The following is a 14,489-nucleotide window of genomic DNA, read 5'->3' as shown; positions in this document are numbered from 1 at the left end:
CATTTCTGCAAGTTCTATAAAGTTTATAATCTAATCTTCCAGTGTAGGTATTTCATTATTCTTCCATCTTGCTGCAGTTACTATGTATAATATTAATTTCCCTTATTGCTTTTCTACTTCAATAGTCATAAAACCCAATAGAAACAAGTTAAGGCATTCTCGAAGTTGCAATGACGTACTGACATGTTCGCAGTAATGGGGGAAAAAATGAAATAAATTCAAATGGACGAGTTTACTCATTGTTAACCTTCATGGGAGGTGTGTAAAATTAAAGTAAAGATAAATCTTATCTTCCAAATATGAAGCAAGAGGGCATTATTTCATATATCCCAATCCCAGTGTGCACTTCTCCTATTTCCAAGACAGCCGTATTCTGGATGTTTGAGCTGTCTTCTCAGTTTGGGGAAGTCCCTGATTTTCTTACTTCCTTGCTCAATCTTCAGGGAAATTCATGAGCTAGGACAACTGGTTTTAGAATGGGGAACCCGTTGCTTTAAAATGCCCCAGATGGCATTTTTCCTCTTTAAGAGCGGTGATAACCTGCAAAGGGACCCTGCAGAAAAAAATTCAAATGCACTCATAAACTTTTATCAAGTCAATATGAGGTGGCAACCCATTTTTTTCCTGCATTATATTGTATGTTTTGGTGTCTTTGAGTCAGTCTTGACTCCTGGGCAGCCTGGAATTTTCTTGGCAAGGATTTTCAGAAGTGGCTTGCCATTGCCTTCTTCTTGGGGCTCGGAGAGAATGACTGGCCCAAAGTCACCCAGCTGGCTTTGTTCCTAAAATGAGATTAGAATTCATGCCTTCCAGGTTTCTAGCCCGATGCCTTAACTGCTGGACCAAATTGTCTCTTTTGGATTTTACAGCCCCTTTGACTAAGTCAATTGAATGAGATGGTGAATTTGAGTCTAAAGGAATAGAATAGAATAGAATAGAATAGAATAGAATAGAATAGAATAGAATAGAATAACAGAGTTGGAAGGGACCTTGGAGGTCTTCTAGTCCAGGCAGGAAACTCTACACCATTTCAGACAAATGGTTGTCCAATCTCTTCTTAAAAACTTCCAGTATTAGAGCATTCACAGCTTCTGGAGGCAAGTTGTTCCACTGATCAATTGTTCTCACTGTCAAAAAAATTTCTCCTAGGTTGATTCTGTCCTTGTGTAATTTCCACCCATTGCTTCTTGTCCTGCCCTCAGGTGCTTTGGAGAACAGCTTGACTCCCTCTTCTTTGTGGCAACCCCTGAGATATTGGAAGACTGCTCTCATGTCTCCCCTAGTCCTTCTTTTCATTAAACTAGACATACCCAATTCCTGCAACAGTTCTTTATGTATTTTAGCCTCCAGTCCCATAGCCCTTAGACTTATATTCTGCTTCATAGTGCTTTACAATCCTCTCTAAGCGGTTTACAGAGTCAGCCTATTGCCCTCCAACAATCTGGGTCCTCATTTTACCGACCTCAGAAGGATGGAAGCCTGAGTCAACCTTGAGCCTGGTGAGACTCGAACTTCCAAACTGCTGGCGGTTGGCAGTCAGCAGAATTTGCCTGCAGTACTGCATTCTAACCACTGCGCCACCACGGAAGCATAGAAGGCATCAGCGTGCCACTCCTGAATTAAAATGGGCATCAAGGTGATACTACTGTAGGTTTAAACCTCCAGACTGCTGCCAGATAACCAGTTAGCCTTTTCTACATCTCTTTGCAGCCATCTCTTTGCATAAGAGCCTGGTAGCACAGTGGACTAAGCTGCTGCTGTTAAAGTAGTACCTAGCTGCCAGCTGTCTGCAATTACTGTGAGTTCAATTCTCACCAGGCTCAAGGTTGACTCAGCCTTCCATCCTTTCGAGGTAGGTAAAATGAGGACCCGGTTTATGGGGGCAATAAGCTGACTTTGTATAAAATAGAGCACCGCTTTGGGGGGGGGGGCGAAAGCCCTACTAAGCAGGTATATACAAAAGTATGAAGGCTATTGCTTAATGCATTGTAAGCCGCCCTGAGTCTCCGGAGAAGGGCGGCATATATAAATCGAACGAATAAATAAATAAATAAAATAAATAAAATCTAGTGGACCTCCCAAGTATTACAACCCAGATGTGGCAGGGATGTGAAGCCAGCTGGGTGGGTCCTTAGGCAGTGTCCTCAAAGAGTTCTTTTGGGGGAATATGGGTGGCTATATGACTTTGATAAATAGATAGATAGATAGATAGATAAATAGATAGATAGATAGATAGATAGATGATAGATAGATAGATAGATAGATAATAAATAAATAAATAAATAAATAAATAAATAAACAAACAAACAAATAAATAAATATTCCTTCCCAGTTAAGCCTCTAAAGTTCTTAGACCGGCGTTTCTCAATCTTGGCGAGAGGTGTGGATGTCAACTCCCAGCATTCCCCAGTCAGTTTAGAAACCATCCAATATGAGTTTAATGCCGTGTTTCTAATCTCTCGCCTTGAAAGAGGATTTTGCTTAGTGTGCCCTCTAGTGGTCAAGGAGAGCCCCACAGAAGCCTAGCAAAGGTATTTGAATAGGTGTTTCCGTTGGAGCTCGTTGGGTATTAGAGACTGAAACGACCGGAGGATTGTTTGCACCAACGTCTTTGTCTGTAGTTGCAATGTTGAGTCGCCTCTGACTTGGATGGAATCCTTGGTGCTCTCTTAAACTTGGTTGCCTGCTTTGCAGTCTTTTCGTTACCGGATTTGGTATCGTCTTCAAAGCTGGAAGGAAGTGGGGTTTCCTTTGGCTTACTTTAAATGTTGTTTGGCCAAAGAGCCGTTAAAAAGACATCTGAAATCGCTTTCAAACAACAGCAGCCAGTACAGCCATACGTGGGAAAAAAATAGTTTTCATCAGGAACATGAATGTTTTTTTTTTTAAAAAAAACTGCCTTAGGGAAATTCATACAAAGTGATGCTGGAAAAAGATGCATAAAGAAACAGGCCCCGAGTCATTTACACAAATAGTTATGAACATGGAGAAGATTGCACAAAAGCTCCATGGATAGGATGCGGGCATCAGTAGTTTGGTTATAATCCCCCCTAGGGATTTGTTTCAGAACAGATTATGGATATTGTCTCATTGGGTAAACAAGAAATAGACTAGAATTTTTACTGATCTTCAATTCTTAGTCTCCATGCAAGTTGCCTATCCTAATCACCACACTATAAAAAAGATGTTGAGACTCTAGAAAAAGTGCAGAGAAGAGCAACCAGGATGATTAAGGGGACTGGAGACTAAAATATACGATGAACGGTTGCAGGAACTAGGCATGGCTAGTCTAGTGAAGAGAAAGACCAGGGGAGACATGAGAGCAGTCTTCCAATATTTGAGAGGCTGCCACAGAGAGGAAGGGGTCAAGCTATTTTCCAAAAATAGACTGTATGCCAGATAAGGAATAATGGATGGAAACTGATCAAAGAGAGATTCAACCTAGAAATAAGGATAAATTTTCTGACAGTGAAAACAACCAACCAGCTTGCCTTTGGAAGTTGTGGGACAGTGGTGGGTTTCACTTACCTTTGCTACTGGTTCGTTCATGCGCGCACCACTTCTGCGCATGTGCAGAGTGTATTTGATGACATCTGGGCAGGTGGGCGGAGCCTCCTGCCGCTGAACTGGGGCGAACCGATAGCAACCCACCAGTGTCGTGGGAACCCACCATCACTGGAAGCTTTCAAGAAGAGATTGGACTGCCATTTGTCAGAAATGGTGTAGCGTCTCCTGCTTGGGCAGGGGTGTGTCTGTTGAACTAGATGACCTACAAGGTCCCTTCCAACTAAGAGTGAAATGCTCCTGGTTTGGACCGGTTCGCCCAATCCGGTAGCGATGGCAGCAGGTGGTTCAGAGAACCGGGAGCAAAAATCCCTGCCCCCCACCATGCCCAGCTGAGCCGCGCGATCATCAAAGTTTTTTTTTTACTTTTAAAAGCATTTTTTCTACAAACTCTTCGGCCGAAAAAATGCTTTTAAAAAGAAAAGAAAAAGCCTCTGATGAGGCTCAGCTGGGATCGTCAGAGCCTTTTAAAAGCACTTTTTAAAAGAGGTTGTCGAGGTTGTAGAAAAAGAAGAGGTTGTAGAAAAACCGGCCGAAGAGGTTGTAGAAAAAATGCTTTTAAAAGTAAAGCGTACCAGCCGGTACACTCTCATAGAGAAGGGCTCCTCCGGGTGCCATCGGCCAAACAATGTCGACTGGCGGCCCCCAGGGGGAGATCCTTCTTTGTGGGGGCACCTACTATCTGGAACGAGCTCCCCCAGAGATACGGAGGATCCCGGATCTGCGCACCTTCCGCCACACTCTAAAGACCTTTTTATTTCACCAGGCGGGCCTGGCCTAACTTTCTCCCTCTTTTTAAACAATTTTTAAACAATTTTAATATTTTAATATTTTTAATATCTTTTAATTTTCAAAGTTTAAATCTGTCTTAAATTGATTGGGGTTTTAATCTGTTTGGGCCAAATTATTTAATTCGATGTTTGTTCTGTTTTTTAAATTTTGTATGTATGTATTTTATTGTTGGCTGTTCACCGCCCTGAGTCCTTCGGGAGAAGGGCAGTATACAAATTAAATAAAAGTAAAGTAAAGTAAAGTAAAAAAGAAAAAAAGTTGGCCACACCCACCCAGTCACATTAACCCCCCCCCCACCAAGCCATGCCCACAGAACCAGTAGTAACAAATTTTACATTTCACCATTGCTTCCAACTCTTTTAATCTGTATCTGGATAACTGGTCTATCAAAGATGGCAGCTTGTTTTCTGAATAAGACCTTCCGGCAAATCTTTTTGGGAGTTGTTTTAGGGATGCAGGGACAAACTAGGACATTTTCAGAATACCTCTAGGAGACTGGTCCCATACGTGGGACACAGTCATACAGATCTGCTCGCGTGTTCCATTTGCAGACCCAACATTTGGAAACGTGCCAGAATTCGTGTAAAAGCTAAATGAGTTTGATGACAAGATAGCCTTAATGCGTATGGATGGGTTGGGGAGTTGGAGGCTACGATAATCTTTTCCAGGTGACTAGTTTTCCATGTTTCTGCGTCCGGAGGAGTTGCCTTCTAGATCAGCCTTTTTGGTGCAACCGTGAGATTGATCCTATCTGAAGGCCACGTCTTTCCCAGAAATTAAAACTGCAGCTCCGTTTAGAGGGAAATTCTGAATGACTAGTTAAATCAGCTTTGATTGTGCTAAGTCTCAAGATAATATAGGTCAATGGATGCTCCAGGATGTCTAACCCCATCAAATCAAAACACCTAGACTTTAGTTGGTTGCTTTGAAGATTCCTCAGGACCTCAGGCTGATCAAAACAACACTGTGCTTCTATGCTTGCTCTAACCGTGTCGATGGTACTTTCTGTCCCATTAATTTTGGATAATAGGACATCAGAATTCCATTGTGGGAAAGCCTGAGAAATGACTAGTACATCTGTAGAATGCAAGAAGCGCACAAATCAATTGCACACGATCTAGCTGGGTGTTGATTAAAAAAAAAAGAAAGAAAAGGCAGGAATTTTTTTTTTTTAATCTCGTGTATTAAAATAATTTTAATTGAAATCTAAAGGCTAGTAGACTTGAATGTTGTTCATAACATGGCAGGTGACATTCCACCCAAACTCCACTAGGAACACATTAAACTTGACGTTTATATGACAACTGACGCGAGCATTTTTTAAAATAAAGATAGGATAGCAGGTTGAACCTGCTGTTCCCTCCAAGCAGGGGGTGAATGCAAACAATTTCAGATGGAGGATAAGGAGAAGCTACGCGTCACTGCTCAAACTGTATAAATGGGTGACATGAACTCAGCAGTGGGATCCACAGACGTTGTCTGCAGGTGAGAGGACAGACGTGTGAAGGTATAATGGAAGAGGGCTCATTCTTGTACTGTTGGGTGGGCTTGCCATCTTTCTAGATGGGTTGAGTAATGCTACTATGCTGGCAACAAGCTGGGAAGTCATGTTTGACTATAATGGAGTAGACCAAAAGCAAACTACTACAAGCTGAAACCAGTTTAGAGTTTTCTTTCTCTCAAATGGTGTAGTCTCAAGAAGGGGGTTTGGAAGCTCCTAGCTTTACTTGCCTAGTTTTGTCATGCCTGGCTAGGGTGGCTCAGTGGCTAAGACGCTGAGCTTGTCGGTCAGAAAGGTTGGCAGTTCAGCGGTTCAAATCCCTAGTATAGGTCTGCATGAGCAGGTTTTTTTTTTTTTTAATTGATTTATATGCCGCCCTTCTCCGGAGACTCAGGGCGGCTTACAATGCGTTAAGCAATAGCCTTCATACTTTTTGTATATTTATACAAAGTCAGCTTATTGCCCCCACAAACTGGGTCCTCAATTTACCTACCTTAGAAAGGATGGAAGGCTGAGTCAACCTTGAGCCTGGTGAGATTCGAACTTACAGTAATTGCAGACAGCTGGTGTTAATCACAATGCTATTAGTCTGCTGAGCCACCAGGCCCAGGTAGTCCACCAGGTTGGACTAGATGACCTTGAAGGTACCTTCCAACTCCGTTACTGCTTATCTGCTTATCGTCATGTTACCTGGCTAACTATGGCCAATGCTAAATTTGATTTCTTTGCATTTACAATGAAACGGGTTACTTCGATTGCACCATTATCGGCTTGAATCAAATCAAGAATGCATATGAAATGCTGAAGAGTGGTGCTAATGTAAGCCAGAGCAAAATTGCTAACTCTTCTTGAAGGTCCCTGGTGGGGAGAGGAGAAAAGAGAGGAGCACTGTGACTCCTGCTCCTCTGGCTAACCCAAAGTGTACAATTTCCATTCATTCATCAGGAGCTTTATGCTCCCCATGCTAAAGGTTTCATTGCTGTATTAAATTGTGTGTAGCCAGGATTCAAGATTGGCCCAATAATTATTGGCTGGAGATGGATGCCCTGAACCTTCTGTAAAGACTCAAACACCTATTTGGTCCCTTCGGCATCCTATGAAAAGGTCTACTGAAAGATGCCAAAGGGGCTCCTTGTGGTTTGTATAAACCACAGGAGCTTTGATCCTGTGCTAAACTATGGTCTGGCACGACCTCTTAATGCATCTATTAGTCTGATTCGCAATACAAAGCCAGAGTGTAATGAATGTGTAAATGGAGGTGAAGATTCAAATCCTTCTTCCGTGGGATGGCGATGAGTGGCCTTTGCGAGTTGCTTATTTAAAGGCTGTATTCTTACAAGGAGTATAAAAATAAGTACAGCTTCTTGTGTTCTTTCAATATACTGCATAGATAAAGTAAGATCCTCAGCTTAAGATAAAGTTATCCTTTCCAGGCCCGGTTTAAAAGTAAAGAACCACAGAAAGAAAAGCAGGTGCCTTAAAATTATCCATCCCTTGGATTTTGGATTTTCTCTTTCTTATTTCTCTTTCCTGTAATGGTGAGGACTATGGCATTCCTATTTAACGGATTGTTATTTCAAAACGCGTATGTATGTGTATGCATAAAATATAGAAATCTGTTCCTTTTTTTTATTATGCATGCCTTCTTCTTTCCCATAAGTTTGTTTTATAACCACTGTGATAATCTAGTTAATTTTTAAGGAGTCACAGGACTGTTTAGTTTCCCTGCGATGATACCAATAGATTCTCCTAAACCAAGTTTAGAAGGAATGCTTTGGAAAATAGCAACCATGGAACCATGACGGATACTCATATCTGCTTGAAGCTTGTTGGCGATTCAGGTATCGCATCCAAGAACCGTTGATCTGAACGCTTTCTCTTTCTTTTTCTTTTTTAACAGCTATGGGGAGGATAAAAGGCTTCCTCCTCTGCTTCTGGTTCTGCAGCTCAGCCTTCTGGGGTGAGTAACACCAAGGTTTTTTTAAAAAAATACCTTTGTTTTAAAGAAACGGTTTCTTTAAAAGGCTGGATCTCGTTGCCTTTCATAAAATGGAAGTATGTGATAGTTAAAATTGGTCCCACTCTCTGGAGCACTGAGGCTACACCTCCTATCTGTCCTAACCATCATGACCTCCCCCCAGAGCTACGTACAATAACAGACCTCCGGATTTTTCGTCGGGCCCTAAAAACCCATTTATTTCAACTAGCTGGGCTGGCTTGAGTCAAATTTTAAACGGATTTTAAATTGGAATGTTTTAATTACGGCCAAAATTATTTAATTATTTTAAAAAGATTTTAGATTTTGTATGTTTTGTATGTATGTCTTGTTTTTACTTTGGCTGTTCACCGCCCTGAGTCCTACATTGGAGAAGGGCGGTATAGAAATTTAAACAAATAAATAAATAAATGACCAAGAGGGAAAGAAAACCTGGAAGGACCTAGAACAGAGAAACTTGCTTTAAAAAGGTAGATCCCATGTGGCAACTCTGTACTTCCCTGAGATGCCTGCAGAAAAATATTGCATTACGAGGTTCTTCTGTGGTGTCTTCCCATAGGCCCTCAGGAAGAATGCCTGAGAATCATGACTGAGGCTTCCAAAAGGCGTAAAGACGATCCACAATAATTTTAAGAAAGCCAAGATTGCTGGCTTCTTCAACTAAAATTTCCCCATCTTTATCCTAATTCCTGGGTTGTATTTCTATTCTTCTTTCGGCCTCTGAGTCCAGGAATAGCCATAATTCAGATCACGACCTGGGAACACGTAATGAAATGACACCAGTTCCTTTGAATTCTAGACGAGGGGGATTAATAACACGGGATGAGGGAGCAGTTCCTAATTCTTACTTTTGCCTATGGAGAATTCTCAGTCATCCAGATCATGGCTGTCCTAAAGGTGCTTTTTGAAGAGACAACTGGACTTTCTTTGTTTTTCCTTGAAGACGTTTTGCTTCTCATCCAAGAAGCTTCTTCAGTTCTGACTGAATGGTCAGCCATCCTTCAGTCAGAACTGAAGAAGCTTCTTGGGTGAAAAGTGAAACGTCTTCAAAGGAAACACAAAAGGAAGTCCCTTGAAAAAAAGCTCCTTTGGGACAATTCTTCCTTTGGAACAGAAGCTAAAATGGTGTTGAAGCTGCAACTACAACAGAAGTTGGACCTTGAGCAGATCCAATGTAACCAGGGGTGAAATCCAGCAGGTTCTGACAGGTTCTGGAGAACCGGTAGTGGAAATTTTGAGTAGTTTGGAGAACCAGCAAATACCACCTCTGGCTGGCCCCAGAGTGGGGTGGGAATGGAGATTTTGCAATATCCTTCCCCCAGGAGTGGGGTGGGAATGGAGATTTTGCAGTATCCTTCCCCTGGAGTGGGCTGGGAGTGGAGATTTTGCAGTATCCTTTCCCCAGGAGTGGGGTGGGAATGGAGATTTTGCAGTATCCTTCCCCTGGAGTGGGCTGGGAGTGGAGATTTTGCAGTATCCTTTCCCCAGGAGTGGGCCGGGAATGGAGATTTTGCAGTATCCTTTCCCCAGGAGTGAGCTGGGAATGGAGATTTTGCAGTATCCTTTCCCCAGGAGTGAGCTGGGAATGGAGATTTTGCAGTATCCTTCCCCTGGAAGTGGGGTGGGAGTGGAGATTTTGCAATATCCTTCCCCCAGGAGTGGAGTAGGAATGGAGATTTTGCAGTATCCTTCCCCTGCCATGCCCACCAAGCCACGCCCACCAAGCCCACCCCCCACAGAACTGGTAGTAAAAAAAATTTGGATTTCACCACTGAATGTAACCATCTCCGTCCCGCCCCCACCCCCAATCTCTTCTTTTCATCTTTCCCTCACAGCGACCTGCCTGAGCCAAAGCATAGGAAGAGACTTTATCACCTCTTTCATGGAAAATTATGGGACACAGGCCCCCCATTTAGAGGTTCAAATTACAGGCATCCATGACCAGACGACAGTCACTGTTTCTGTGCCGTGCAACGTTTGTGGGACCGAATTCAAGAAGACCGTTACTGTGTATAAAGGAAAGCTGGAGTCTATTGTCCTCCCGCCGTCTATCGAAATTAAAGGTAGCAAAGTGTTCCCCAACGTGGTTCGCATCTCTGCAGACAAAGACATCTCGGTGGTCTCTTTCAACTCCAAGCCTCTGACTACTGAAATTTCGCAACTCTTTCCTAGGAGCGCTTCAGGAACTGAGTATTATGTGGTCACCCCAACCGGAGGTCCCAGCGGGGCTTTCCCAGAGTTCGCGGTCTTGTCTTACGAAGGGTCTAATGTGGTCGTCATCCATTTGACAGCCCAGGTGGTCCTCAACGGACAAACATACGCTGCTGGAAGTAAACTTACAGTAACACTGCAAGCTTTTCAGGGAATCCAGTTGCAAGCAGCAGAGGATCTTTCCGGCACCAGAATTGTCTCCCAGACACCCGTGGTAGTCCTAGCGGGTCATGTCTGTTCATGGAAATACACCAAATGTAACCATGTCTTTGAGCAGCTCCAATCAGTGAAGGAATGGAGGAAGAATTACATAGTCCCACCAATGCCTTGGCAGACGAAGAGTGACATCGCGTTCATTTCAGCCTCCCAAACCACAGCGGTAGAATACCAAATGGGTGCACAAAAGCAGGCCGTCAGGCTGAATGGCGGGCAAGTTCTGCCGATTAGTCTGTTGCCCAAAACAGCATTATACGTACAAGCCGATGTGCCCTTTCAGGTATTTTTCTACAGCACAGGTGCTACATACCAAACCTTTTTGTACGACACTTTTTTGATAGGGATTCCAGATACCAGCACCTACAGCCAGACATACAGTGTGGTTGGGCAGGCTAATTTTCAGAACTTTGCCATTCTGGTGGTGGAGTCTCTTCAGATCAATGGGCTCCTAGTGGGAGGCCAGCCCCTACCTAAATTGGAATGGAATCCGATTCCCGGCACAGTTTTCTCTTGGGCCTTGTATCAGTTGCAGTTGGCACTTCTCCCCTACAAAGTGGAACATCCAAATTCGGCATTTGGCCTCCTCATTGTGGGCGTGGCAAACCAGAACAGCTACGGGACTATTGGCTCTAGTTGGCAAGGTGAGTAGAATCTCCTCTAACTTGTACTCAAGTTTCTGGGGGGTGGAATGGGAAGATATTTGGAATATTTAAGAGCCGTGGTGGCGCAGTGGTTAGAATGCAGTATTGCAGGCTCACTCTGCTCACATTGCTAGGAGTTCGATGCCTTTGATCCTGGCCTGCTCAAGGTTGACTCAGCCTCCCATCCTTCCAAGGTGGATAAAATGAGGAGCCAGATTATCGGGGGCCATGTGCTGACTCTGTAAACCACTTAGACAGTGTTGTAAAGTACTGTGAAGCAGCATATAAATCTAACCACTAGTGCTAAGTGCTATAGGAAGGGAATACTGTGTCTTCCGAGTTTTTTTTAATGAAACAGCAAAGGACATTGTGGTAGTATCGGTGCTGATCTCAGTCATTTGGGTATGGGCTTGGATAAGGGGAGCCTGGGATCTTTCTGAATAGCATTCACAACGGCCAATTCAGTTGCGCTTTCCTTCTGGACCCAAACTGTGACATCATTGGGGGCGGTGGTGGGTTGCTACCGGTAGCGGCGGCAGCGGGAGGCTCCGCCCACCCACTCGGACATCATCAAATACGACCTGCGCATGCACAGATGGGGTTCGCACGCAAGTGAGCGAACCGGTAGCAAAGGTAAATGAAACCCACCCCTGATTGAGGATAGGGAAACCAAGGGAGTGGGGGGGGGCACCGCTTTGCAATATCCTTAGTTTTGAATTGTCTTCCCAGAATGTCTAACAACATGCCGAAATCTCAAAACAGTCATCTCCCTTCAAATGGCATTGAGTGGCATTTAAGATTAAGTGCATGCCATGTACTGCCACAATGAGTAACGGCCATTGAAACTCTTGTCTCCTTCTTGGCGTAATCCTCTTTTAAAGCCTTCTAAGTATGGCTGTCACTGAGCTTAGTGACTGCACTTTCTACTCTGTAAACATCAGGGGTGGGTTCTACTTACCTTTACTACCGGTTCGCAATGGGGACGCGCGTGAGCTCTTCTGCACATGCGCAGAAGATTCTGCACATGCGCAGAGGCATTCTGATGACGTCGGGGTCGATGAACAGAGCCTCCTGCCAGTTTTACTACTGGTTCTATAGAACCGGTGCCAACGGGGGGAAACCCACCACTGGTAAACATGCATTGTGTCTCCAGAAGTTGTGAGTGTTTTAACCCTGGAGGTTTTAAAGAAGAGATTGGACAACCATTTGTCTGAAAAAGTATAAGGTTTCTATTCTGTTCTGTTCTGTTCTGTTCCGTTCCGTTCCGTTCCGTTCCGTTCCGTTCCGTTCCGTTCCGTTCCATTCCATTCCATTCTATTCTATTCTATTCTATTCTATTCTATTCTATTCTATTCTATTCTATTCTATTCTATTCCGATGCCTTAAAATAGCACCAAAAGCAGCATGTCTTTAACTTAGGTGCTATGGCTATTATAGCCAGGTGAACTTTCTAGAGGACATGTGTGGGCTGAAGGAAGGAGGAAGCTCATCGAGATGAGTGTTCCATGATTCTCTGAAACTTTCAAAATCTGAAGTCAGGTCCGAACATGCTGAAAAGAGCATGGCATTTTGCATTGAATCCGATTCCTCCATTAACATAAGACTAATGATTAAAATTGCATATCCGGTCCTTAGGTCCTCTCGGTTGCAGCAACGTCCTGTGTCAAAAAGGCCTTGAATGCAAGATGATCAACGGTGAACCACACTGCGTGCCAACTTCGAACGGTACCTGCTGGATATGGGGCGACCCTCACTACAATACATTTGATAAGCATAAGTTTGATTTCCAAGGGACCTGCACCTATACAATCGCCAAGACATGTGGCATTAACTTCGGACTCCCGTCTTTCCACGTCTATGCTAAGAATGAAAACAGAGGAAGTAAACGGGTCTCCTATATCGGGATGGTGACCATTGAGGTTTATGAATACACTATCACCATAACCAGATCGGAATATGGTTTTGTGAAGGTGAGAGATGATTCAGAATGGATCTCAACTGCATTAAGAATTGGTTCCTAACACCATTGAGATCTGTGTTTCGCCGTAAACATTTTAAGATGGGTGAACTCCCAGAATATCCCATCTTAAGCAAGAAAAACCAAATGCACAAGCATAGAGTAGGTGACTCAACAGGAGTAACTGGGAGAGGGATCTGGGACTCCTAGTAGACAACCATTTAAATATGAGCCAGCAGTGTGCTGCAGCTGCCAAAAAAACCCTAATGCAGTTCTAGGTTGCATCAACAGAGGGATAGCATCAAGGTCATTTGAAGTGTTAATAATGTTTTACACTACTTTGATAACATCACACTTAGCATACAGTGTTCAGTTTTGGTCACCAGGATACAAAAAAGATGTTGAGACTCTAGAAAGGGTGCAGAGCAGTGGTGGGTTTCAAATTTTTTTACTACCGGTTCTGTGGGTGTGGCTTGGTGGGTGTGGCATGGCTTGGTGGGCAAGGCTTGGTGGGCAGGGGAAGGATACTGTAAAATCTCCATTCCCTCCCCACTCCAGAGGAAGCTTATTGCAAAATCCCCATTTGAGTCCTGAGGGAGAAGGGCGGTATACAAATTTAAAAATAAATAAATAAATAAGTAAATTTCCTCCCGATCAGCTGCGACTCGGGAGGCAGAGAATAGATGGGGGTGGGGCCAGTCAGAGATGGCATTTACCGGTTCTCTGAACTACTCAAAACTTCTGCTACCGGTTCTCCAGAACTGGTCGGAACCTGCTGAAACCCACCTCTGGTGCAGAGAAGAGCTAGGAAGATGATTAGGCAGCTGGAGACTAAAACATATAGTACATGGTTAAGGGAACTGAGTATATCTAAGTCTAGTCTAATGAAGAGAAGGACTAAAGTGGTATGATAGCAGTTTTCCAATATTTGAGGGGCTGCCACAGAGAAGAGTTGGGTCAACCTATTTGAGGGCAGAACAAGAAGTAATGGATGGAAACCTATCAAGGAGAGATCCAACCTTGAACTAAGGAAAAATTTCCTGATGGAGAGAACAATTAACCAGTGAAACAGCTTTCCTCTAGAAGTTATGGGTGGAAAACCTTGCATCACTGGAGGTTTATAAGAAGGGATTGGACAGCCATTTGTCTGTAATGGTATAGCGTCTCCTGCTTCAGCCGGGGGTAGATTGGAAGATCTCTAAGCTCCCTTCCAACTCTGTTATTCTGTATTCTGTAAGTCCACGTATCTCTGAAATGGATAAGATTGGGAAACACTGATTTAGATGATCTTCCTCCACCCATTCAAATTTGTAAAATGATTGTAGTGATAATTCTGGGGGAAATGCTGTATTTATTTGTACTGTTCCTAAAAAATCAGAGCATAAACATTTCGTCAGCTAACATAAAATCTAGAGATGGCGTTAAAGGCAGCTGCAGAATTAAGGTGGCCCTGGGAAAAAAAAACTACCTGATAACATTTCCAAGACTTATTTCAGGCTCACAGGAAACCTGGTGAAGGTGAATTCAAAGATAGTTTTTATTACTTGCCCTAAGCCCTTGTTAGAACAATGACAACTGGCCTATTTTTGTAGATTTAACTTAACGGCTACA

General features: G+C 43.4%; 1 protein-coding gene across 1 annotated transcript in view; it reads left to right on the top strand.

Annotated features, from left to right (window-relative positions):
* The window catches only part of LOC117669233 (IgGFc-binding protein-like), a 67,681-nt gene that overhangs the window by 8,391 nt on the left and 44,801 nt on the right, over positions 1 to 14,489 (top strand). The window contains exons 3-5 of the mRNA XM_087876703.1: positions 7,758 to 7,817; positions 9,689 to 10,921; positions 12,557 to 12,891. Of these exons, the coding sequence (XP_087732829.1) occupies positions 7,760 to 7,817; positions 9,689 to 10,921; positions 12,557 to 12,891 (1,626 nt within the window). The 5' untranslated portion in view covers positions 7,758 to 7,759. The remainder of the gene's footprint in view (positions 1 to 7,757; positions 7,818 to 9,688; positions 10,922 to 12,556; positions 12,892 to 14,489) is intronic.

The sequence above is a fragment of the Pantherophis guttatus genome, chromosome 10, assembly GCF_059756535.1.
Source record: "Pantherophis guttatus breed Tessera chromosome 10, ASM5975653v1, whole genome shotgun sequence".
NCBI lineage: Eukaryota > Metazoa > Chordata > Lepidosauria > Squamata > Colubridae > Pantherophis > Pantherophis guttatus.
The sequence above is the reverse complement of the archived record's forward strand: the minus strand, read 5'-3'. Positions and strand labels throughout refer to the sequence as shown.